The 26,175-nt window shown below is 38.1% G+C and overlaps 1 protein-coding gene and 1 long non-coding RNA gene across 4 annotated transcripts in view; one reads left to right on the top strand and one right to left on the bottom strand.

Annotated features, from left to right (window-relative positions):
- The window catches only part of LOC100725022 (contactin-associated protein-like 3), a 233,507-nt gene that overhangs the window by 111,595 nt on the left and 95,737 nt on the right, over positions 1-26,175 (bottom strand). For all 3 annotated transcript variants that reach the window (XM_063227348.1, XM_063227351.1, XM_063227350.1), the window contains one exon: positions 7,304-7,497. In XM_063227348.1, the coding sequence (XP_063083418.1) occupies positions 7,304-7,497 (194 nt within the window). The remainder of the gene's footprint in view (positions 1-7,303; positions 7,498-26,175) is intronic.
- On the top strand, positions 14,971-21,181 carry LOC134471187 (uncharacterized). The gene is made up of 3 exons (XR_010040496.1): positions 14,971-15,075; positions 19,495-19,574; positions 20,761-21,181. It is a non-coding gene; the product is annotated as an uncharacterized LOC134471187 (long non-coding RNA).

Raw genomic sequence — 26,175 nt, forward strand, 5'->3', positions numbered from 1 at the left:
TCCTAAACATGCTGCAACCTGGCACCTCTCTCCTCGACTGGCAAAGTACTGAGAAACCCATGACATTTATGCAGGTGTTTCTGTTTTAATCTCGCAAGAATCCTGGAAGTTTCTAGTAATGCTTGTTACATAGGTGAATAAAAAAGATACAAAGAGGTGAAGTGACAAGTCCAAACTCACATAGCTGGAAAGTGATAAACCCAGTATTGACCTGATCTGACTCCAGGATCTTCGTTCTTCACCTGCCCACCTGCTCTGCCCTCTAGCTCACCTGACATTTGCTAACTCTGATGACGAAACTCTGTCCCACTGGACTTGACATTCCTAGCATTCAGGTCAGTCTTGAATCGGCCAGCAGACGTAGGACCATAATTCCCAGAAACCCATCGCTAAGACACCTGCATGCCGGAAGAGCGGTCCTGCCCTGCTGTGCTGCACGCATTCTCCATGCATCCTCCAGCATTAGCTGGAGTGTCAGCTCGAGCTGCCTTTACTGTGCCACTGCCCAAGCAGCCTGTCTGTAAGATTCAACAGGGAGAAAGAGGCAGTGGCATGGGAGGAACGGAAAGGAAGGAGAGAAGAAGAGGAGAGAAAGACAAGGCTGGCTTGCCTAGCACTGATTACCCTGGAGCACTTTGGCCTGAAATGTGGGATCCCACAGGGTCCCTGGCAACCAGATGCTCCAGATAATACTCAAAGCACCCACAGCACTGCACAGAAGACTGGGGAGGGGTGAGAGACACCCCTTAGTCTGATATCAGATCCACTTGAAGCTTGCTCCATCTGATCACAGCACACAGACGTAATTTCCTTCCGGAAATAATGTTCCTATACTATTTTGTCTCATAGCTTAAAGAATGAAGCTCAGATGGAGAAAAATCTCTCAATCTTAAGATCCTAAGTAAAATAAAAGAAATCAATCATAATCTTTACCGGAACTCAGGATATATATTAAGTGTCTGTAGCAAATTAACAAGATGTGGTGAGGTTAATTCCTCTCCACAAAGAAGTATTTTAATTGTGGCCTAGAATCTCTGACGTGCAAGATTTTTCATAGACTGGTTTTCATTTCAGTTTGCCTAATCAACTAAATGAGGAAATGGTTCTATTTCAAGGGTGGTGAAAGCACTGTTAATGTAAACTTGACCATTTAACTTTCATTATTTTGGGAAGTAAGGATGGAAAAAATACAGAGTAATTTTGTGTTGAGTTCTTAGGGTATTTCACAGTAATCTTTTCAAACTTCCTTATCATAAATACAGGCTTTTTCCGAATCTGAATTTATTTTTCCCTACAGTTAGAAGTTTAGCTACTAAAGCTTTTGCTGGAGTGAAGTACAATAGCTCCCTGGGGGTCCCTTTCTGCTGCATAAGTAATTTTCCTCTTTCTGTCTCTAAAAAGAGTAACACTGTGTCTTTAGAACGTTCTGGGTTCTGAAAGACAGAGGAGCACTTGATTCAGTTGATTAATAAGGACATTAAGAAATATAAAAGGAGACAGGAGTTTAAATCCAAAAAACTACTTTCATTTTTAGAATGCACAACAAAGCTGGTTTCTTTCTGAATTGTTCTGTTTGAGAGGCACGATTCTGAGGCTAATTGGTGATGTTTCTAACACCCTCTTATCCCCTTGTGTTCACAGCTACTTCAAAAGGGACATCTTGGCACTTAAATCTTCCAAAAGATAATCACTCATAGCCCTCCAGGTTTACTGCACAAGGACATTTGTGAAATTAAGAGTATGTTTTTAATATACAGAAAAGATTTTGCACAGAGCATCTGTAGAAGGGGACAAAGAGAAGAACCAGAAATATGGATGGAAGAAAAAGCCTTTGAGGCAGGTGTGTAGCTCAGTGGTTGAATGCACCCCTGGCACATGTAAGGGCCCAGGCTCTATCGAAATCACCATAAGAGAGTGAAGTCACGTGATTCAGAGCCTGCCATTGGTGAAGAGCCCATCTTGTATTTACATAGTGTGTCACAGTTATGTCATGCCTCCACAAACACAAATTTCTGTAATATAACCCATGCAGTGATATAACCAGACACAGCACTCCACATTACCCAAGAAGAAACTCACTAAGAATATAGTATTATTAGTATTTATTGGTATTCCTACTATTTTAAGCATACATTAGGAAAATATCTTCTGTTGAGATGATTCAAGAGTCTATGAAGAAAAGTTCAAAGTTCTCATCTCTTAGCATTCATAATCTGAAATGAACAATAATATTTTAGTAAAAAGACAGCCCAAATGGCATACACTTTAACTAGTAGTATGTAGATACCAGATTTGCACTAATTTGTGTCAAGGGTATTACAAAGAGGGCAGAACAAAAGCACTGCGTGATAGAATGAAAGATAGGTGAGTTTCAAATATTAGCATGGAAAGATCAGGGAGGCCATTGTAACTCATGGATATTCAGAAAGGCCTGTGGGAATCGCAGAAGCCCTTTGCATGACAAAGGAGACATACTTCACTGAGTGTTTCTCAAGTGTGGTCCACTTGGCAGAAATGTGCCAAAGGACTCAACTCAGAGGTGAAGAGATAAGAAATATTTAGCAGCCGATGCCCAAACAAAGGAAGCATGAACTGGAGAAATGGGCATGAAGGTCAGCACTTAACCGTCTCATTGACTATCCTAGCAGCAGAAATTTAGAAACTCATTCAGCAGTTGAAACACAAAAACAAGTCATTGTAGGAGGAAACCAAGCTTACCGTAGTGGGCAGAGCTGACTGCCCCAATAGCCAAGCCAGTTGCTTCCATAGTACAGCAAATAATAAGATTTCTTTTTGCTTTCAAAGGGTGAACAGTATTTCATTATCTACCAGTCTACACAGCACATTTTGTTTATCCATTTATTCACCCGTGACTGCTTAAGATGGAGTCCAGCTGTAGTTATTGTGAATACGGGCTCCAGTGAACACAGGAGTGCTGGTATCGCTTACACGTGCTGATTTTCATTTCTTTCATTATATACCCAGCAGTAGGACTGCTGGATCATCTGGTAGTTCTGTTTTAATTTTTTTGAGGAAATGGCACTGTATAAAAAAGTAATAGGCCATACTGCCTGATAAGAAGAGTTTTCAATATCACAATAGTGCTGCAACAGAGACCAGAGAAAGAAAATGACAACAAAGTCCTGAGGGAAACTCACACTGCACCTAGTGCAAAGTTAAGCTCATTATGTGAATTATCTTCTTTTCCTCACAAAAAGCAAGCTCCTTTTCTAAATGAAGAAACTAGAACTTTGAGAAATTAAATTGCCTAAATTCATAGTTAATAATAGATTCTTATTTTCAAAGACAATTCTTGTAGCTCTAAAAACTCCAGTCCAGCCTCCAATTAAACCTAAAAGGTACATTTATATTTACTATGTAGTTAAGAATATACATTAAATGAATTATCTGAAAATAAACTTAATTTTTAAAAGGCCTATGTTTAAGAGTAAGTTGTTTGAATATAACCTAAGAGAGAACATTCAATAAAGATGAAAGAAAAAAAGGAAAAACATGTTTGCAATAAAAAAGAAAACAATGGACCTCAGGGAATTTCTAGAGATATAAAAAGACAGCTTACTTAAACAGGAAAATCATTATCTGCTGAATATGTTTATAGGAAACTAGAACATTTCATTATTTCTTAATATTGATAGAATACTCACTAGCTGTATGGAAGGTTATACTTCCTGTTGATATAATATATCATCATAGCCAAATTTCAAAATGGGAAAACTCACGCTTATCCATCTCTTAGAAAGAATAGATGACGTTGCTTTTAATAAAATTGTTTAAGCTACCTAATTACTTCGAACTGTCAAGGTCACTGAATTAAGAGTGAAGGCCGTTACCTCTTCAGAAGGCTGTGCAGCTGTATAGTATTTGTTTTGAAAAGTTAAAGGCCTCAGTCAGTCAGCAATCTAGAGGGAAATCTGAGAATTCAGCAGGTGAACCAGACATTAATTCAGAACCAAGGGAAAGGTTTTCTTAAAGACATCACTAAGGATTTTTACCACTAAAACAAAACGGCTCTGCATTGTTACACTGATTTGACCAAAGGACAGATTTCCTAACAGTACATGATCACTTACTGTGAAACAAATCAGTTAGATTTTGGATCAGCCCTTTGACTCTTGGGATCATCACAAGCCCTTTCAAAAGTGTAAGACATTGGGGACAAGAACGGGAAGCTTCCCCTCCCGTGGGGGCAGTAATTGCACCTGACCTGCATCTTCTCTCATGTCACAGCACTCACCCACATTGCCATTTGAATTTCTATGAAAGTTCCAGAAAATGCATTCCTCAAAAATACCATGCATGCAAATTCAAATCTTTCTTCCCTCTCAACGTCACAGATTTGCATTTGAACTTACAGAACTGGAACCTCACTCAACAGCAATGGCTCGAATCCTCTAGCCCTGCAATGTTACTGTGCTCCTGGTGCCATCTGCTGTGGGGGACCCTTCCCTCACGTTAACTGAACTTGAATCAGTAACATCAGATTGCGAATGCTCACCTTAAGAATTTTCTGAAGGTTTTAGTTTGAAAACTCAGACCTAATTACCATCAGAAAGAAAAGATGAAAGAGTAATGCGTAAGCATGAACTTCTAACAAAGGCCAGTAAGTAACCCACTGGAGAGCGTGTGTTAGGTAACGATTAACCCTTCAACCATGTCTAAGCATACAGCTCAATGGTATCAGGCATATCCACATTCTGCACCCATCCCCACCAACTGTCTCCAGGACTCCTTTAATCCTGCAGGAGAAACTCACAGGGTATCTTTTAAATAAATCCTGAAGTTGACAACATGACAGGCTGCACTTCAGTTTGCAAGGAAGAAGGCCCAGGAGTGTTGTAAAGATTATTTGTACAGGCACCGCTTAATGCAGCAGTGCTCCCTGGCAGAGACCCGCCCAAAGGAATTTCTAAAGCTTGGACTGATGCAATGCTTGACTAAATCCAGTTTAGGAGATGTTGCCCAGTCAATTACTGCCGCTTCCTAGGAGGATTTTGCTGTTGTTCTTTCTCTCTACATTTTGCTCTGCAGGTGGAACCAAAATGTGTGTGTTTGTATGTTTTTATCTAAGAATGCTACATAAGAACAACTGGCATATTTTATTATTACAGAAATTGAGCTAGGAAGCAAGATAGAAAAGAGTTCCTTTATCCCTGGAGATTCTGTTTCTTCCTCTTTTTGGAAACTGGGGGGAAAGGTGCATAAACAAATTGCGAGCACATCAGGAAACTCAGGGTACGCAGCCTAATGTGCAGAGGGCCCTTCAGAACGGCAGGCAGCGTTAGCCTCAATATTGGACAAGATGTTTGCCTCCCATGCTGCCTCGTGAAGACAATCTGCCTGACATGGATGCAGGGAAGCTGCATGAAGTGATGGAAGATGTAGATGGAAACAACCATGATGTCAGGAACTCAATGGCAGGGATGAAGCAGTCAGAGGCAAAACAAATATCCGAGCAGCCAGGTGACCCAATAATCATCCCAGACCCCTTAGAAAGACACCCATCCATTCATTCAGCAAACATGTGCTAATATCCTCCTCTCTCTACAAGGTAAAGTTAAGCTTTAAAGAGTTGCTTTAGTTTCCTAGAGTTGTCATAATGCAGTATCAAACTAGTCAGCTAAGGTCTGCAGGTCAGAAGTCTAAAGTCCATGCTGCCTAAACAGGCTCTAGGGAAAGATCCACTCCAAGCATAGCTCCTAGCTTCTGGTTGCCTCAAGCAGTCCGTGGCTTGTAGACACATCACCCCAATCTTGCCTCTTCACAGGATGATCTCTCTGGCTGTCTTCATGTTGTTTTCCTCTGTGTGTCTCATGCACTCTCTATAGTCATATTAAATTAGGGCCAAGTCTACTGATGTCATTTTAACTTGCTTGCCCTTGTAAAGACATTATTTCCAAATCCACTCATAGCCCTGAACATGAGAGGTTACAATTCTAGCATATCTTTTTGGAGAACCACAGTTTAACCCTAACAGAGACACTAGGAGGAGATACAAACTGTCATAGAGAGGAATCTCACACTGTGACAAGGATGTAGGAAAATATTCATCTCAGTGATGCTCAACACACTGGTACAGGTCACGAGATTATGGGAGCTGATACATGTTATTTTTATTGCTTTGGATTAATAAGGACCTTATCCTTTATACCATTTTCTTCGAGGCATGCAACCTTTTAGAGTAAGCAAAGAGACAAAAACCTTCAGGTGGAACCTCCTTGGCAATGGCTTCCCTCTTAACTGCTTAACTTAGTAACAATAACATTCACGGTTCTCCAACATTCATGTATTCTTGGGAGTGAGGAAGAGAGTCAAATTACAAAAACATAACACAAAATATGCCATTTATAAGATACTTTTTTTAAAAATCTGTCTTATAGGAAAACTTTCCCCAACACTTTAAATATTATTAATCAACGAAGAGTAAGATTTTAAACCCATATAAGTAATTTCCAGACACAGAGTAAATACATTTTTTTAAGTATCAAACTAAAGGTGATTCTTTAAGTTTTGATTTATACTCAGAAATAGGAGTGATACCACTGCTGTAAAGAAATTCAAAGGATTCCAGCTGTCACCAATAGCAAAACTCTATGAATTACCCAATGTGGCTACATGGTAAAGGAGCCATGATTCTTCAAGCCTAAAGCCTGTGTTCCTGAACTTGCCATATACAGGAAATACTCATTTATTAAGTTTTAAAATTTGGTTGTCTTTCAGAAATATGAGACTAATTCAGTGAGATTTAGAAAAATGAAACAGTGAATTCAATCTAATGCAAAGTAGTGCAGAAGCAATGTTAAATTTTCTTACGAAGCAAAACAAGAAAACGAATCTTATACAACTTGTATTATTATTAAACGTCCATATTATTAAACAGTATAACCACAGAGATTTCAATGTTTTCTTTGAGACAAGAACCTTGCTTTCACTTGGAAATTTTTTCAAAGAAATTCAGACGATTCTGTTTCTCCTTAGATACACAGTTTGCAAATATTTTCCCCCATTCTGTAAGTTGTCTCTTCACTTTACTGATTGATTGCTATCTTGGGCAAAAGCTTTTAGTTTGACATAATCCCATTTGTCTATTTTTGCTTCCATTGACTGTGCTTTTGGGATCTTAGCCAAGAAATCTAACACCCTTAGTGGTTATTACACAACATTTACAGGTCTTGAAACACCATATTTGCTATATAAATATGTACAGTTACTATATATCAATTGACAACATTATGTTCTCCCAATAGGTTGCCGCCATCCGTAGAATTAGTATTAGGAAACATACCTTGATGTTTTCCTCTTGTCGGTATTGCTTCCAGTTCCTCCCGCCATCACTGAACATCAGGAGATAGCTGGTCACCCAGTCAGAGCTCCCGTATCCTCCTTGTGTTGCCACAGCAGTGACCTCCATTCGCTCTCCAAGGTCAATCTGCAGCCATTGGTATTTATTTGATACCAGTGGGGTCCATCCGCCAGCTCCTTTTATGGAACAGAAACAGCAGAAAAATGATAAAGTAAAACAAATAATTTCACTTGTCAGTTACTAGAATAGAAAGCTGTAATATGAGGAATAAAAGTTTAAATTTACAGACTAAGTTTGAGAAAAAGAAATTCACACCAGAAAAAAGCATGAAATGTAAGATTGGAAATGGATGGACCCTACATTGTTTTCATATTTCTCTAGAAAGATCCTCTGTTCTGTGGAGGACAGGTGTCACATTAAGTGAGAAAGTGTCTGATGTCACGTCAGGCAGCCAATTCAGCATTCCTATCACTTTGCGGATGAGTGCATTTAATAGATCGGGGCAGGATTTGCCCTTTGCCAGACAGAAGAGATTAATTTCTATGGCAGGAAATAGAGTATTGAGCACTAAGTAAACAAAAATAATCACAAAGCCGGGGATCTAGCTCACGGCACAAGCACCTGCCTGGCAAGTGCAAGGACTTGAGCTCCATTCCTGGTATCAAAAAAAAAGGCACAAAGTGTACTTAAAATGCTGACAGTCTTATAGGATTTAACAGTGACCCAGGACCTACGAAGGAAGCTCAGCAGTGGAGTGTGTGTTTTTCATGTGTGGGTCCCCAAGTTTGAGCCCCATTATTTCAAAATAAGCACATGAAATAATTCTTCTAAGAGAGTACTTTGTGAACCGATCTCAATTGTGTGCAATTGAATTCTGAAGTAGATAATAAAATAGGTGTTAACAGAGATTAAGTGCTGTGGGTGGGAGGATAACAGGGGAAAGAAATTCCTAACTAAAAAGTACAGAGGAACAAGGAATCGAGTGAATTCTGGGCAGGGCATATCAGGCCCTCTGTTCTCCCTAGCCAGAGTAGGAGGATACTGAGGGAGAGCTTAATCTCAGTTTCACACACCCAACATTCAGCCAGCTCCAAAACACCCAACCTAAGGGCAAATGAGTTTTGGGGGTACATCTAGATATAAACCATAACATACAGAATTTCAGAACTAGAAGACAATGCTGCCTTCAAAGACCAACTACTCAGACATCTTAAAAAGGATAAAAGAACATTAGAAATGGATCCAACAACTGCTATATAATGCAAAGAAGATTAAGTGGAATAAGTTAAAAATCAGAAGACAACACAAATGGCATACACGAGAACCATCTTCTAGCCCTTCATCATGGTATTCAAGATGGGGGAAGATTTATTCTTGGGCTAACTGTAGCATATTCATTTTGCCTCCTGCTAGAGACAGTGCGTGGATTTCTTCAACCCTCAGTGGAGACTGCACCCAGAGTTCTCGCCCTCTACCTGTTGTTCCTTCCACTTTAATTGCTCAGGGAATAACGTAATATCATCTACCATTTCTATTCTCACTAAACTTAACTAAAGTTTATGAGCACTTGGGGCCAGATTATGACCACATCATATGTGTTGTCCTTAATTCCAAAGACAGTCTTATAGGAGAGGGCCTTTTTACTACTACCTGCTGGTCTGGATCTTGGACAACTTGTTAATATTTATGCAGCTAACAAGTGACTTAAGAGGTTTTGGATCCAGAACTGTATCTACTATTATTGACATATCATTTTGAAGATACTGACTGTGGTGGGGTTTTCTAAATAAATGTGCAAAGGATGCAACATAAATTTGGGAGTGAGCAGGTCTGGCTACACTAGAAAGTAGGCAATGGCCTGATATTCCCTATTTCTGGTCAGTCTGTACAGTGATATAGTTCAGTGAGGGTTCATCGCCCAGCATCTTCCTGTTGAAATCTACTAAATCTACTGTTCTTACCTTGGCCCATGCGAAATCTTTCCAAAATCCATCTGATTAGCATTCAAGAGTTCTAGGCACACCGCTACTTAAGCTAAATAATTTTGTTATTCTTTCAAAGATGAGTTGGGAAAAGAAAAAAAGAAATGTAAGCCAACTCATGATTCCAATATGGCACAGTGAGAAATTTATATATATAATTATCTTAGGAATTTTCACATTGCTGAGACATAATACCCAACACTGACAATTTACAGGAAGGTGGATTTATTTTGGCTCACAATTTCAGAAATTTCAGTCCATGGTTAGCAAGTTCAAATGCAGAAACAACATGACAGAAAGACCTGCCACACAAGAAAGCCGCTCATTTCATGGAGGCCAGCAAGAAGAGAGAGAGAAGAAAGGAAACAGAAAGTTACACGCCCAGTGGCCCATCTTCTCTGACCAGATGCCACCTCTAAGCAGCGCGTTCAGCTGCTGCACTCCCCAAGGGGTTATCTATTAATTAATAGAGCTCTCCCATGACTCAGCACATTTACCATCCTGCCTCTGAGCTCACTAGGCTTTGGGGGTACATTGCCAATCCAAACCATAACAGTCTACCCCTGGCTCCCCAAAAGACTCATGCCCATCTCCTTATGCAAAACACATTTTCTTTACACCTAAGATTTGCCAAAGTCTTATGAGTTCCAGCCTTGCTGAGAAGTCCAAGCCCAACATCTCCTCTGAGACTCAATGCAAATGCTTATCTGTGAGCCCCTGAAAAATAATAAAGATTAAATACTTCCAATGTTCTATGCATAGGGTAAAATTGCCATTCTAAAGCAGAGGAAAAGGATAAAAAGAAATTGGATCAAAATAAGAACACACTCTAGCAGGGAAACCATTAAGTCCTGTTGCTCGATGTCTATCATCTAAGGCCAGCTGTGGCAAAAACATTTGAGTGCCCCACCTCTATGGAACTACCAGCTGCAGCATTGCTAGTCACAGATACCGTGGCCTCTATCCTAGGTTTACTTTGCCCTCTGCCTAGGGCTTTCCTCAGCAAACGATCCACATCTTTGGTATGCCATTCTCTGGGTTTCAACTGTACTTTAGATTTACTGTGACATCTTTATTCACTGCTCGCTCAAAGGCAAACTGCCTAGCTTCCAATGCCTTCCTTTGAAATCTGGGGAGAAGCCTCCCTGACACTACAACCTTTGAATTCATCATGCCTATAAAACCACCATCATAAGGATGATGTCAAAATTTGCCACCAGTTTGAATAATAGCTGGGCTTTCAGCTCTGATCTTTTCCCTTTGATTCTCACTGTAGACCTTGCTAAAAGCCATCAACAGTACCCATGCCACACTCTGTATCCTGCGGTGCCTTAAAAGTTCCTCCTGTGGATTAGACTGAGACAGTCTCCTTCAAAGTTTTACGAAATGAACAAAATGTAGACATATTTTATGCCAGGGGCTGTTTCAAGTCCAGCTGCCAATGGAGTTCTTATTCTGAACTAAAACCTCTTGAGCCAAGCTTTAACTGTCTGCATTTTGATCAGCATTCTGGTCATCTGGGTTCTCACCAGAATCTCTCATCAAGCTCAATGTACAGTATTCTAAGCATTCTTTCTCCACAATCTCTTAAACCTTTCTAAACTCCTTCTACAAACCAATTCCAAAGGTTTCTAGACAACTTCATCAGGTTGTCATAGCAACAACCCCACTCCTGACACCCACATGTCTTTATCACTCTCTCAACACTGAGACACAATACCTGACACCCTCAATTTAAAGGAATACAGGTTTATTTTGGCTCGCAGTTTTTCAGAAGTTTAAATGCATAGTTGATAGGCCCAAATGCAAAAACAGCACAGTGGAAGATCCTGCTACAAAGGAAAGCTGCTTGTGTCAAGAAGTCCAGGAAATTTTAGCCAACAATCCCTCAAAGGGCTTATATTCAGAACATATAAAGAATGGAAAAACATTAAGCTCCCCAGATTCAAAGATCCTCTCCAAAAATGGGCATTGGAGATGAGTTCTCAGGTAAAGAAATACAAATGGCAAATAAATATATGAAGAAATGGTCACCATCACTGGTCATTTGAGAAGTGCAAATTAAAGTAGCACTGAGATTTCATCTCACCCCAGAAAAAATGGCTGCTATCAAGAAAACAACTGATAACAAATGTTGGCGAGGATGTGGAGGAAAAGGAACACTGCTCCATTGTTGGTGGGAGTGCAGACTGGTGCAACCACTGTGGAAATCAGTGTGGGATTCCTCAACAAACTAGGATTAGAAGTTCCATTCAACCCAGCTATTCCCAGAAAAATTGAAAAGGTCATGTCACAATGATATATGTGCACCCATGTTTATAGCAGCACAATTTGTGATAGCTAAATCTTGGAAACAACCAAAATGCCCATCAACAGCAGAGTAGATTAAAAAATTGTGGTATTTTATACAATAGAATACTACTCAGCTATAAAAAGGATCGTCTTGAAGCCTTTATTGGTAAACGGAAGCAACTTGAGAATATCTTCATTAGTGAAATAAACAAGACTCACATTAGTAAATATTGCATTGTCTCTCTAGTGTAAAAAATAAGAACTGGCAGAATAATGGTACCCAAAAAGCATAATAGAAACAAAAGTATAATATATGTAAAAGTATAATAGATATAATAGATATTGTGAAAGTGAAAAGGAAGGAAAGTGCTCTATAGGATATAACAGTGCGCATAGTGTGTAAGATCAGTGTTCTTATTACTAAATTTCTGGTACATCATTGAACAAAAGGGTCTGCACTGCCAATGTTTTAGGGTCGAGCCACTTTTTATGCTTTGATTTTGTAACTTTAATAACTATTGTTAAGATGACAATACGTAATGTATCAACTAGTGATTTTATGATGTTAAACCTTTTTTTAGTTGTGTATTCTACTTTTTCCTCATTTTTTTATTTTGTTTTTTTTTCTTTAATTTTCTTTTCTTTCTTTCTTTAAATGAAATTTAAAAAAAAAAAGAAGTCCAGGAAGCAGAGAAAGAAGGAAGGAGCCTTGGAGGGATATATACCCTTCCAGATCCCTCCCGGGACCCACCACTTCCCTGACCAGGCACCACCTTCTAAGGCACATTTAGTTATACACGAGTAGAGTGTTCCCATAATCCAAGTCTTGCCTCTTAGTACATGAAGTTTTGAGGGGATGCTTATGATCTAAACTTAACACAGTTGAAAGCTTGAGAAACTATTAAATATTTTGGATTTTTCCCTTGTTTTTATAAATTACCACTGATGATACATTCTTGGTTCATATTTTTTTGTAATCCTTTGTTGGTACTTTCAGTTCATTTCCCTAGAAGACCAGAAAGAATAATTAAAAAATAAAAACACACGTGGAGCAGTAGAATGAGAGAAAATGAACCAGCACGTCCCTAGTATGCTGCCCTCGAAACTAACCTGTCATTGGAGGAGGCAGAAGGCCCTGGTCCTCCCCATTACTCTCATGATTCACAGTTCTTTAGTTTGCGTTAGTAGTTGCCCTCCGGCTAACAGACCACATTTCTTTCTCTTTTTTTTTAAAGAAAAACAAGACAAAACAGAAAAAAGGGAAGAAGTAATACAGAATTTCAAAGAAAAATATTAACATTAAGAAATTGCTAGTTGGTAAGTTACATGTTGTCCTTTTAGAAATAGTTGTTTAAGTTACAAAATCAAAGCATAAAAAGTGGACAGTCAAACAGTGACAGTGCAGACCATTCTGTTCAATGATCTAATATAAACTTAGTAATATGGTCATCGTTCCTACACACTTGAACGTCCATATAGTTATATCCTTTAGAGCACTTTCCTTCCCTTTCATTTTTATAACATCTATTATGTATTTTATACCACATTTCAATTAATCAATTTTAATCACGATGAAGACATAATATTCATATGTAAATAAGCCATAGTTTTCAGCACTGCTGATCAAATGATAAAACATTGTCATTAGTAGATTTTCATCAAGATGTCACAGCCAGGAAACCTACAATCCCCCCCGGGCTTCAAGGGTATGTTGCTGTGTGCATGATTTAACTACATGAGGAACAGAAATGGTGAAAAATATAACAATACACTGGATAGTACTTGTCTAGTTGCCTTATTAAAGGCAGACTTGATAGTTGACATAGAGGTCGACAGAGGAGAAATAAAAAAAAAAGGAAACAAAGTTGGCTGATTCCACCAAGCGTGTGGTACCTGCCCATTCAGTTTCTGAAATGAAGAAAGATGTTCTTATTTTTTTAAGTAGTTAGGTTGTGCTGGGATGTAACAGTGGTATAGAACAGGCCTGGCATGTTGAGAATCAAAATTCAATCCCCAGAACCACACACACACACACACACACACACACACACACACACACACACACACTATAAAATTAAAAAATAGTAAAGGGAGCAAAATAATAACAGTAAAAGTCATCTCATGGAATTGCAAGGAGACCCCATACGGTAATTGATGAGAAAGTATTTTAAAACTGTAAACTACTACACAAAGATTATGCCATGTCCAATTTTTATTTTCTTTAAGTTAAAGGTGACAAAACTCTTGCTTTCCCTGCTTTGACAGAGACGAGGTTACATTCACAGTGATCCTATTTACCCGAGGAGCATCTTGTCTTAATGCCTTGTATTTTACCATCACTAAAGCTTCCCACACAGAGGAAACAGCATGTCCTCCCAGCTTACTCTCTTTTGCCATCACAAGACTTTCTTTTCCCTGCTCTTCGTTCCCATCTTCTGGCACAGCACTACATCTGAACCGAGTAACACGTTATAATGTACTCAAAAAAGCATTCCCAGACAACTCAGCAGGTACTGGCTTTCCTCAGAGCCTGTGAGTTACAAAAGCGCCTTCCGCTCACTCATTATACACGTTCTGACTGCGAGTTTCCATAACTGAATAAGAGTAAAATTTTACCTCATGCCTGATGAGCATCAAGTGTCATTTTTAAAGGGCAGTTATTTTTATAAAGAATGACCTGGGACCATAGCAAGAGCGCTGAGCTTTGCGGCTGTTTTATTCCTGAATGACCACACGAAGGGCACCTGTTTCATCTGGAGTTTCATCCATTTTTGAACTGCAGATCTCTAACAAAATGAGTAAAGCTTTGCTACTTATTTTGCAATGGAAAATAAGGGAGGGAAGATGAAAACCTTGAAGCAAACATTGTATGCTGAGAATGCCACCTGATATTTCCGTTCACGCTGTCATTTTTCATTTCTTAAGGCATTCAGTGGTTCTGATTTATAGAATCTGTTTATGAAATGAAGAAAATAGCAGTTAATTTATACACCCATAAATATATCATTTTAAAAATCAAGAAAATATTAATATGATGTATCTATCAATCACTGCCCTTATACATAACCTGTTTGAATTATGCCCCATAAGTTTTCTGACTGTATGTTACAATTTTGTATTTGCTTCACGTCAGGTAGTCACACTTTTCTATCAAAGGAAAAAAGAAAAGCTGTATCCTCTGCATCGCCACTCTCTCGGTCTATGGTAGGTACAGTTTCATTCCTCTCTCCGTAACTGCATAGAGTTCAATAAGAGTTCACAAGAGTTCCTTGTGCACTCTTCCTTCATCCAGTGAGTTATCTGGTAAGACACATAATCTCACTCTGGCAAGCATGGGAGGCCTTGTCTCTGTTTGATGATAGAAATAATGAGACAGAGGAGGCGGGCATGCAAACGGGCACAGGGTCAGAGACGGGAACAGCGTCAGAGGGCCCTGAAGCTGACTCCACTCTTCTCCGTGTGTTTTATTCCACTTCCCAGGTAGTTTGTTTTCTTATGGGAGTGATAAACACTCTTTGTCTTTTTCTTTCTTATTTAATGTCACTTGGTATCATGGGAGGAAACTCAAGGTGAAATGCTTAGAAATAACAGTTTCAGTGAATAGCAAATTAGCCACCTGCATGTGACAGATTAGCCAGTCAACTAAACATCTGCAGTCCATCCTCCTCCAAAACATTTATTTTCTCACTAAGGAGGCCATGCAGGTAAACTGAATATACTTTGTAAAATTGCTTTGTAAAAAATATACTTTGTATGGAGAAAGACAAGTATTTATTATTACTGGTGTATTATTATTGGTGCAGTATGATAATCTTTCCATGTGAATGCAATAGGAATGTGCTCTAAATGTTACAATAATGTAAGTACCATTGACAAATAAGTTTATAGAGATAAAATTAACGAAAAATGTGTTCCACCAAAGCTATGAATTCCTTGAAGAAAATACTACGACCTAAAAACAATCCAGTTGCCAAGTATTGCTGTGAGAGAGAATAGACACATATGTATATGTGCTGCAGAAATTCGGGTGCATCCTTTAATGTTGACTTTAATACTAAGGTAGGACGGTGAGTTACAGAACCCACTGTTGTGATTTACCAGCCCCTGTCATTGGTCATGACACATCAGTTTTATAGCACACATTAAAATACCATCCAGAAATGCAATGTTGTTTTTAATTTTTATATTTGAAATAATTACTTTTATAGAAAATAGTAAACAGAATGCAGAAAAGAGATGTGTATCCATATCATTTCCCCAATAATTTCATGTTATATAATTACAGTGCAATATCAGAACCCAGGAAATGATGTATTTGTATGATTCTCAATCAGCTTGTGACGTTAAAGTTCGGTAACCATCACCACAACACCCATCCTCACTGCTTCTCTTTATGATGAGGTATAGCAGCCATGGATTTGTCCTCATTCCTGTAAAATCCTCTGATCCTCGGGTTTTTAACTGGTCTTTCTTCTCTTCTCAATTTTTTCACTGGCATTTGTTTAATACATAAGGTACTGTTTTTATATGTATATACAGGAGGAACAGGACAGGGACATGTTCTTCATTTTTTCAGAAGCAGAAGCCGTCAATACAGGATGGTGGAAAATACAGTGTCCCTTGCCTCTTGAGTAATTCAAGTCACTTCTGATAACGAGGATGCTTCCTACTCAAGCTCATATCTTTGCCAAGTCGTGTGTGACAGTTATCACTTGCATCACTGGCTGTTTTTAACAGGAAAAGGAACAAGGACAAAAGTTTTGAAAGAAAGAATGCAGGTGTGAGAGAATAGGATGGAAATTCTAGAGAGGAGCACGATGATGATCCTAAATAAGGATAATTTATAACACTAATCAACAAGGCAAGTAGGAAGACACCATGGAGTATCTGTTACTTTCTTTTATTGTTAAGATGTATTGCTAAATATGATGTGGCTCTGGACAGTTGAGTCTTGGAGTGGACATACAGCCTAACAATTCCACTCCAAAAAAATACACATCCACTCAAACTTCAATTTTCATGGATATGTTATTCATGATTTTAAAAAAACTAGAAACAATCCCTATGGACACCAGCTAGTAAAAGAATAAACACTAGTGGCACATGTGTAGAATAGCTATCATTTGTCAGAGTTTCCTCATACGAAACAATTCAATTTATCACTCAGTTGTGTTTGGAATCTTGTATAGAGTAACAAAAATCTCTAATAGTTACATATTACACGCCATAATAAACCACTGAAGGGTCATTTTTCCAATATAAGAATTTTTAATTTAATAATCTGATTCAATGTAGAGTAAAAATTTTTCACTAGAAGTTATAGATTCTGAAGTAAGAAGTAAGTGAATTCACTGTAATACCCTTTATTTATTATGTAGAAAAATCTAATGTATAGGTTCAGGCTGCTGGAACGACATTGGTGATTTTGGTAGATAATCTGAATATCTTACATACACAGAAAGTACAAAGAGTTATCTTACTACATTCATCTGGCAGTCAAATACTGAACTGACCAGAATATCACACATAAAATGCAAAGTCTGGTTATCTTGAAAAAAGAAACTATTGGAGTTTATACTGTATCTTTGATGTACTTGGTCATACTGCGGACAAGTGTGAGGGAAATGTGAGACTATGGTGTAAGAATGTATATCCTACTTTGGCCCTTTAAAGAAAACTTTATTTCACCTTCTACATCAGAATGCTCTGGCCTAAAAAGTGGACGTGTGGGGTACAGAAGATATTGAATGCCTGCCACGTGACCAAATCAGTTAGAACCAGACAGCAGGTATAACATTTACAGTGAAAGACTGAAGAGGAAAAAACTCCAACTTCATTTTCCTTAACTCCAACGGTTTTTAATGGGTGTTTCAGTTCTGTTTGAGACTAAAACTAGTTAGAAGAGTCGGTCCGAAGAGCTGGTCCAGAGTGTCCCATCCTGTCGCTAATGTGTGCTATCACCAGCATGTTGTACAGACTTATCCTGAGGACGGGCTGCCTCCTCTCAGCTAGACCTTTGGAGGTACACACTTAGACATCAGAACTTCACTGGAGGCTTCCGTTAAGATACCAACTAAAGGACCCAGCATGTTTGAATCCCATACTAAGGTCCAACTCTGTTGGGTTTTCCTAGTCCATGGGTGCATTAGCTTCATATTACTATGATAAAATACCTGAGGTAATTGACTTATAAAAGGAAATGGGTTAGTCTGGCTCATGGTTATAGGGGTTCAAGTCCATGGTCAAGAGATCCCCTTGCTTTTGGTTTCTGGCGAGGCAGCACATTATGTGAGGAGTACGTGGTGGAGCAAAAGCACTCACTTCATGAGCCAGGAAGACAAAAGAGGAGGAAGATGCCAGGGTCCCCCAATTTCTTTCAACAATATGCCCTAATGCTAAGGATTTCCCATAAGGCTACAACTCCTAAAAGTCCACCATCTCCTAATAAGAACCCCAAGGACCAAGCCTTTAACCCATGGGCCTTTGAAGTATGCCAATGCCAACCACAGCAGGAAAACTAGCACACTGTTATCAGTAATACCCTCATTCAGATTATAGCAATGGGACAGCACAAAATGGTACTGCTCAATTCTCATTCAAAAATTTTACTTCTTAAACTTAGGAATTGCATTTGGACTTAAGAACTGAAGATTTGCTACCTTACTTCACTGTCTCTGAAGTGATCACCTTTTCTCTGCACAGAATGATTCATGACAACCTTAGTTAATAGGAAAAACTGAGGCACTAGTAAAAACAAACTGACAGACAGACAAAAAACAATGAGCTTGGAATCATGGATCATTTACATTGATTGTACACATACCATCCTGCACACAGAAATGGTCTTTACAGGAATCAGCAGTGTCATGTGGAAAGTTTTTATATTTATTTTAAATGTCATATACCTATTAGCACAGTTAGTTATGAGTTTCCTCATCACCCACCCATTAGCTATAATGTGGATTGACACAAATTTTACTTGTCAGCTTCTTTGCACAAACCAGATATACATGTCCATTCCTTTTGCCCTTCGATGGCCACAGTTCCTCCCAATCAGGATGCTCATTAAGATTAACGTCCCACAGCTCATCTCTGAGATTCAAGGGGCAAGAATGACTTTCCAAGACAACCTCTGATGTATGTCACAACCCATGTATCTGCTACTGTTTCTTTTGTACCCATAGCTGGCTTGCAGCATGACTCACAAAAGTATTCATCCGTAAATGGAAAAATACTTCTAACTGCATCAACAGCTTTCAAGAATGATCAGATCAAAAAACTGTTAAACAGATTTGCTAAGGCTCATATTCCTTAGCCCTCTCAAGAGACACAGTAACTTTATGATGGGATTTGAAATGTTTCTGGGCTATGATAGGGCTGGATAGAAGATTGCAGTGTTAGATGAGCCACTTTGAAGGTCACATGGTTGAGGTGTGTGTGTGTGTGTGTGTGTGTGTGTGTGTGTGTAATCCTGGGGATGGGACCCAGTGTTCACACATGCTAAGAAAGTGCTCTATCACTGAGCTCTGATACTCTGAGTCTCACTTCCTCATTTTGTTCATAAAATTCACCAAGTTCACATTTGAAAACCATTCTGTTCATTGCAGAATACTTTACCCAAGTTGCAAAGATTGAAATTGTGCTCCCCTCTGGTACAAATACACAGCAGGCAGTGGAAGCCAGGGACAAGGGGAGCCCTGGCCAGAGAAGGTCCAGTTTCCAACATTCATCCTGCATGTCCTTGTACAGCACCCTGGCTCACACTACTACAGGCTGACACTTTTACCTAGGCTACTTAATAAGGGTCTTTTAAATACTGTTTTATATTTCAATAGCAGTCAAAGAGGATGTTTTCTAACTTATGTCCCAAAATTTATGCTTCTGTTATCATCTTCACAGCTGTTCATCAAAGAATCATCTGAACATTGATAATTTTCATGAGGCAGGAACATGACGAAATTCAGCAATAGGAGCTAAGTGTGAGTTCAAAATATAAATATTAATAATACATTCAAAAATATGAAAAAGACAGCCTATATTTTGCAATTCATGTCATCCAGTCTTCTCTGTGAGTGCTGGATTTGGAGTTATAGGACTAATGTTTGCCCTGCTAAGTGTGGGTGTTTATCTCCCTTTTGGGATGGGAATGTTTACCATGTGGCATTGAATGTTGGATGTATTTACTTTTCCTTTTGTACTTTTGGAGAGGCTCACAGGTAAAAGATTTGCTTTTGAGACCTGGAGATTTTTGGACTGGACTAAATGCATTTTGTATAATAAGATGGCCGAATGTTACAGTTAGATTTAAAATGTCCCTCAAAATCTCACACTCAAGAGTTGGGGTCTGAGCAGAAGGGGTGAGTCACTGGTGTGTGACTCGGAAAGGTTTATCCTTCTCCTCAGCTCCTCCCTTCTTTGTGCTTCCTGACTGCAGTGTGGTAAGCTGCATCCCTCCACCAAGCCTTTCAACCACGCTGTTTCTTCCTTGGAACCAGACAACCAGTAGCTGAACCCACCAAAAACATGAGCCAAAATAAACCCCTTTTTCAAGTTGCAGATGTCAGGTATTTTGTCCAAGGGACAGGACAGTGACCAATACAATTTATGATAGTATATATATACTGAAAAACATACAAGGATATTCATTGAAACATCCTATGTTGTTTTATTTAAATATTAGCCAAATCATAATTACCCCCTTTTTATTCTTTGAAATGTATGTTTCTTTTTGTCCTAGATTTATTAAATCAATCCTTAATTATGGGGAGACATGAGCAGTTTGAGAGCTGCTTTCTGCAGGTCTAGTGTCTGAGACCTGCAGAGTGAGCATGAGACCAGAAGAGACCAGTGCTTCAGAGGTTAACTGAGGACTGTTCCAGGAATTTGTTTAACTAAGGAAAACATCGAAAGTAGATCAGCCATGGGGCACATAAGGGCATCTAAGTAAGACGAGATGCAACTGTATGGGGGTAAAATCCATGGAAATGAAACAGAAAGTTTTCAAGCATGAAATGTTTTAAAGAGAAAATACATAGAATTTGGCATTTGAGAAGGAAAGGTAGAGCATGGACTGATGACTATAAATTGACTAAAAATTGTGTCTTTCTCACAAATTATTCAACTTTCATGGATACTATTTTGTATTTATATTCTCTTATCTTCCAGGAAGATGGATACTTTAACAAATTGATCATTGTGTCTTATAAAGACAACCTTTGGCCGTTCTTTCTCTGCATGTGGCACATACACTTACTGAGACTGGAGTCTACCTAATGTATCTTGAGGGCTCACGTGACAAAGGCTTGGTCTCCGAGGTGGTAATGTTGGGAGGCAGCACAGCCTATGAGGAGCGGGCACTGAGAGAAAGCCTGAGATCCCTGGAGAGGCACCCTTAAAGCAGGTTGGGAAACTCTGTCTCCATCCTCTTCCTCTCTTAGCTCTCCATCCACAAGGTGAGTGGTTTTTTTCTGCCACACAATCCTGCCAATGTGTGCTGCCTCATTTCACACTTAAACAAACAGGTCCTGAACAACCATGAACTGAAACCTCCAAACTTGTGGCCAAAATAAATTTTTTCTCTTCATAAGAGGATTTCTCAGTTATTTCATCACAATAACAAAAACTAACCCAGTATTTGTCTCATATTCATTGCCAGTCAGTAAACCACCCAAAGCTCTTGTATTTCCCAATGTCCACTTTATGTGGACATGAAACACAGAAGGTCTACAATAGTTTGATTAGGAAATATCACAGTGAAAAGCTGTGGTGGATTAATTTCTGGACATAAAATTGATTGTGGTTTTCAGCTGAAGAAATACAGAGATAATAAAAGAAGGAAAAACTTGAGGTGGAAATTTTCAACATGAGAAAATATAAAACAGCTGTAGTTTCATGAGATATAACTCACTGCATTAAGGTATAAAATTTTCTTCTATCTATGATTTTAATGGGAGAGAAGAGACATTTTCCATATACATATCTTTAAGACTAAACCCAGAGAGCAGCTGCAATCTCTGTACCACATCTGCCCCAAGGCAATGCTATGCCACAGATTCCATATTCTGGCCAACTCAAATACAGATTTAAAAAAAGGTACCAAAGAGAGATTCAGAAGATTAACAATTCTATCCAAAGTCCGGACAGCAAAGCAACCAGTGGGAGAACAGAATATCAGAGCTAGAAAATAAAGCTATTGTCAATGGTCAATTGTTTAGAGATTTCTTAAAAAGAACAAAAGAACATGAAAAATGTATCCAACCTCTACTAGATAACATGAATAATACCAATCTAAGATTAGTTAGAATTAGCCAAAAATATGAGACAAGACAAAGAGTCCCACCATCACCATTTCTGTTCAATATAGTCCTTGAAACACTAGCCAGAACAATTTGACAAGAGAAAGAAAAAGGCTTGGAAAGTAATGTCAACGTATCATTATTTGCAGATTTTATGCAGATCTTCTGCATAAAAGACCCAAAATTTCCACCCAAAAGTCCTAGAGTTGACAGCCAAATTCACCAAGGTAGCAAGATACAAAATCAGCACACAAGAAATAATAGCATTTCTGTACACCAATAATGAACCCACTGAGAAAGAAATTAAGAAAGCAATACCATTCACAATGGCACCAAGAAATAGTTAGGAATTATCCTATCCAAGGATATGAAAATGCTCTAGTCAAAAAGCTGCAGCACTCTGAAAAAGGAGATAAATGAGGACATCAAAAAGGAGAGATGTATCCCACATTTTTGGATAGACAGAACCACTAGAGTTAAAGCGATAAGCAGAGCCAGTATAGTTAATATGGCCATACTTCCAAAACTGATATCTAGACTGCAATCTCAATCAAAAATACTAACATCATTTTCACAGATCTAGAGAAAACATGTCTAAAATTTGTATGGAATCAGAAGAGACACAGAATAGGAAAAACAATCCTTGATGAGAACAGCAAAGTAGGAGGCAAAACAATATCAGATTTGAAGTTATATTACAAAGTTCAGTTATAAAAACAACATAGTACTGGCACAAAAACAGACACGCTGATCAAAGGGACAAAATAGAGGAGCAGAAACAACCCCATGCACATTCGGCTATCTGATCTTTGATAATGGGCCCAAAAACACACACTGAAGTAAAGGTAGCCTCCTTAAAAAATGTTACTGGGAAAACTAGCAATCCACATGCAGAATACTGAGTCTAGATGCATATGTCTTACAAAGTACTAAACTAAAATCAAAACTGATCAGAGATCTAAATGTTAAAACAGAAACACTCGAAGATAAAAAAAAAAGGTAAAACTTTTGAACACGCAGGCATAGGCAACAAATTTCTAAACAGAATCCCAGTTGCACAAAAAAACATCAAGAATCAACAAATGGAATAACCAAATCAAAAAACTTTCTGCCAAGCAAAAGACACAACCAACAGTGTGAAAAGACAACCTATAGAACAGGGAAAAAGTCTTGCCAGCTATTTCTTGAACAGAAGACAGATATCTAGACTATATAAAGAACTCAAAAAAAATTAGACATCCCAAAGTAATAGACAAAATAAAAAATGGACACTGAAATAGCCAATAAATACACGAAAAAATGTTCAACATTTCTGGCCATTAGAGAAACGGAAATTAAAGTACACTGAGATTCCATCTTACTCAAGAAAGCATGGCTATCATCAAGAAATGAAGTAACAAATCCTGGCAAGGCTGTGGAGAAAAAGGAACATTTTTGGAGGGAACGTAAACTTGTACAACTATGATGGAAATCAACATGAAGATTCCTCAAAAAACTGAAACTAGAAATTCCATTTGACCCCAACTATTCCCCTTCTTGTGATCTTCCCAAAAGAGTTAAAGGTATCGTATTATAGTGATACATGCACCATATTTATAGCAGCACAGTTATAATAGCTAATCTTGGAAACATCCTACATGCCAATAAACAGACCAATTAATGAAGAAAATGTGCTGCCGAAGGCAAAGTTGAATAACACTCTTCCAGAAAGAAGAATAAGCTTGAGTCATTTGTAGGAAAATGGATGCACCCTAAATCAGAATCTTAACTGAAATAAATCAGACACACAAGTTTACCTATGTGTGGTTTCTCTTTTAGGTGAAACTCAAAACATACATATAGGGCGCAGGAACTTTTTTTCAAATGGGAAGGTGATCAAGAGATAGAAGGAGGAGATGGAGGGGATGATGAAGGAGTCCAGATCTGCTATGTGTCTACAACAACACAAAGAATGCAACTACTCTGTAATGTGAACATGTACAGTATTAATAAAACAAACGTTTTAAAAACAATGAAACCTGACTCCAACACAAAAGAGGCCTCTTTTGAATAGGACCAGTAAAGTTAAAGAAAATGAACAATATTTTAGCTATTGGTAAGACAACTTCTTTGGCTTTTAGAAATTTTGAAGACATTTCAGGTTTTAATATAACAATAAATTACCATGGATAAAGAGGAAGCAGAAAAATTCTCTGATATTTTGCATTTTCCCCTTATAAACAAATTGTACACTAGCCTATCATTTTGCATTAAAAAACGTGAAGGTATTGTGGAAAGAAAATACCAAAGTGAGCATTTTGTCTGTCTTATAAGGGTTTATCAGTATCACAACCGGCATAAGGATGAGGGAGTTTGAAAGGGGGGAAAATAAACTCTTAGTTTAATCTGTTAATAAAACGTACACAGAGAAGGCAGAGGTACTACGTGCATACATATACATTTGTATCTGTAGCCAACACAAGAAATTATACACAGGACAGATAATGACTGTATTTCTTAAACACAATCACAGCATTCATTAGCTTTCAAAATTGCCTAAGATAAGGCATTAGATCTTTACAGATTCATTTGACTCAGAAATGAGAAGGCAGACCTGACAGCAAAAGTAAAACTAGTTTACCTTTGTTTGTTTGCTAACTCAACAAAATATTGATCAACCTACTATAAGGTACAATGCAGCCAGCAGCAATGAGTGCATAATTCACTTCCTGAAAGTCAATTATTGATCACTCATCAAGTCCTGTAATTGGGTTTATATATCATGTAAAATCTATTTGCTTAATATAGATCATTCATTCATTCATTCATTCAAAAGTCTTAAGAATTTATTATGTGCTAGGATATCAATTGAATTCTCATAATAAACACTTAAACGATATGTTAACTTTGAGAAATTTTCAGTTAGTGACCCCAAAATAGTTATAAGAAAAAAAAGAATAAACATACTCCATTAACATAATTAAACATTTCAGTGCCTTCTTGAGTTTCTCTGACACTAGCATCAAAACAGAGAAATGTAACTAAGACGCTGGGTGTCCATTCATTACAGCACACTGCACACTCACTCAAGGCCTGCCAGCTGCAGGTGTGTGTGTGATTACTTCTCACCCCGAGGTCCCCCTTGCTTGTAAATACTACTGTGGGTCTGTTAAAATAGCAGCACTGATTTTGGTTTAAAACATAATCACTTTCGGTCGGGTAACTCTAGTTTCAACAATTCATCACATACTTTATAAAGAAATAGAAGAGGGGTTTTTGAAGTTTCTCAAAACAAAGAAATGCTACAAGATTAAGGAGACAGAAATGCTATCTACCCAGATTTGATCACCATACTTTGCAGGCCGGTGCAACATTATCACACTGTACACCCTGCTATGTGCAGTCCCTGTGTGCCAATTTTTAAAAGAATGCAGATTTTACTGACATGTTAAAACTGAAGTTATACTAAAACACCAACTATTAAAATGTAGGAAACAAAAAACATATTGAATTAATTAATGTGCCCCGTGTTTTGTTAAGTGCAAAGTAACTTTGTATTATGCTTTCTAACTTATGAAACCTTTTATGGAAAAGTTGAGTCTTTTCCCCAAAAAGAGAATACGTTGGTTTTATAAGTACATTAACTTGTGTTAATATACTTCATTCTTTATTGGGTAAACCGGAAGAATTAGTTTATTAATATCTAAGAGGCCTGAATGATGACATCTCCAAAGTGTTGATTTCGAGCACTTCGAATCGGTCAGATGGAATTCATTAGTACGGCATCCCTCATGCCAGAGCTTCAGTAATGATCACGACTGTTTTCACAGAATTTTCACATCACGTGGGAACAAACTACCCAGCTGTACACCTGGAGATTATTTGTTTTCTCTCTGTGAAATGTAGCTTTGTGGGGTAGCTTACAATCCACTGGAGAAAAGCTTTCATATATGTGGCACGGGGTCATTCATTTGTTGGTTTACTTATTTATGGTCAGAACATTTGTCTACTCAACCATCCACAAAATATTCTAAATCTAATAAAGAATATTAAAACACTAGAGATAATCTGTAACCTTCAATAGGTCACTCCCAATTTCAAATTCTTTCATTGAATATGGCAGGCTATCATAAGGGAGAAGAAAAATGTCAAGCCACTGGACAATAAATACAAAAATGACAATAAATTTGTAATAAACTCAGTTGACAGCAAACTCAAGTAATAAAGCCTGTTTTTCTTCTATCCACATGAAAATAAATTTAATAAAGACTAATATCTTGGCTTTGCATAATATGAGTTGCAGGAA

This window comes from Cavia porcellus, unplaced genomic scaffold (assembly GCF_034190915.1).
Source record: "Cavia porcellus strain 051 isolate PalLab524CR breed Dunkin Hartley unplaced genomic scaffold, mCavPor4.1 scaffold_17, whole genome shotgun sequence".
Lineage (NCBI taxonomy): Eukaryota > Metazoa > Chordata > Mammalia > Rodentia > Caviidae > Cavia > Cavia porcellus.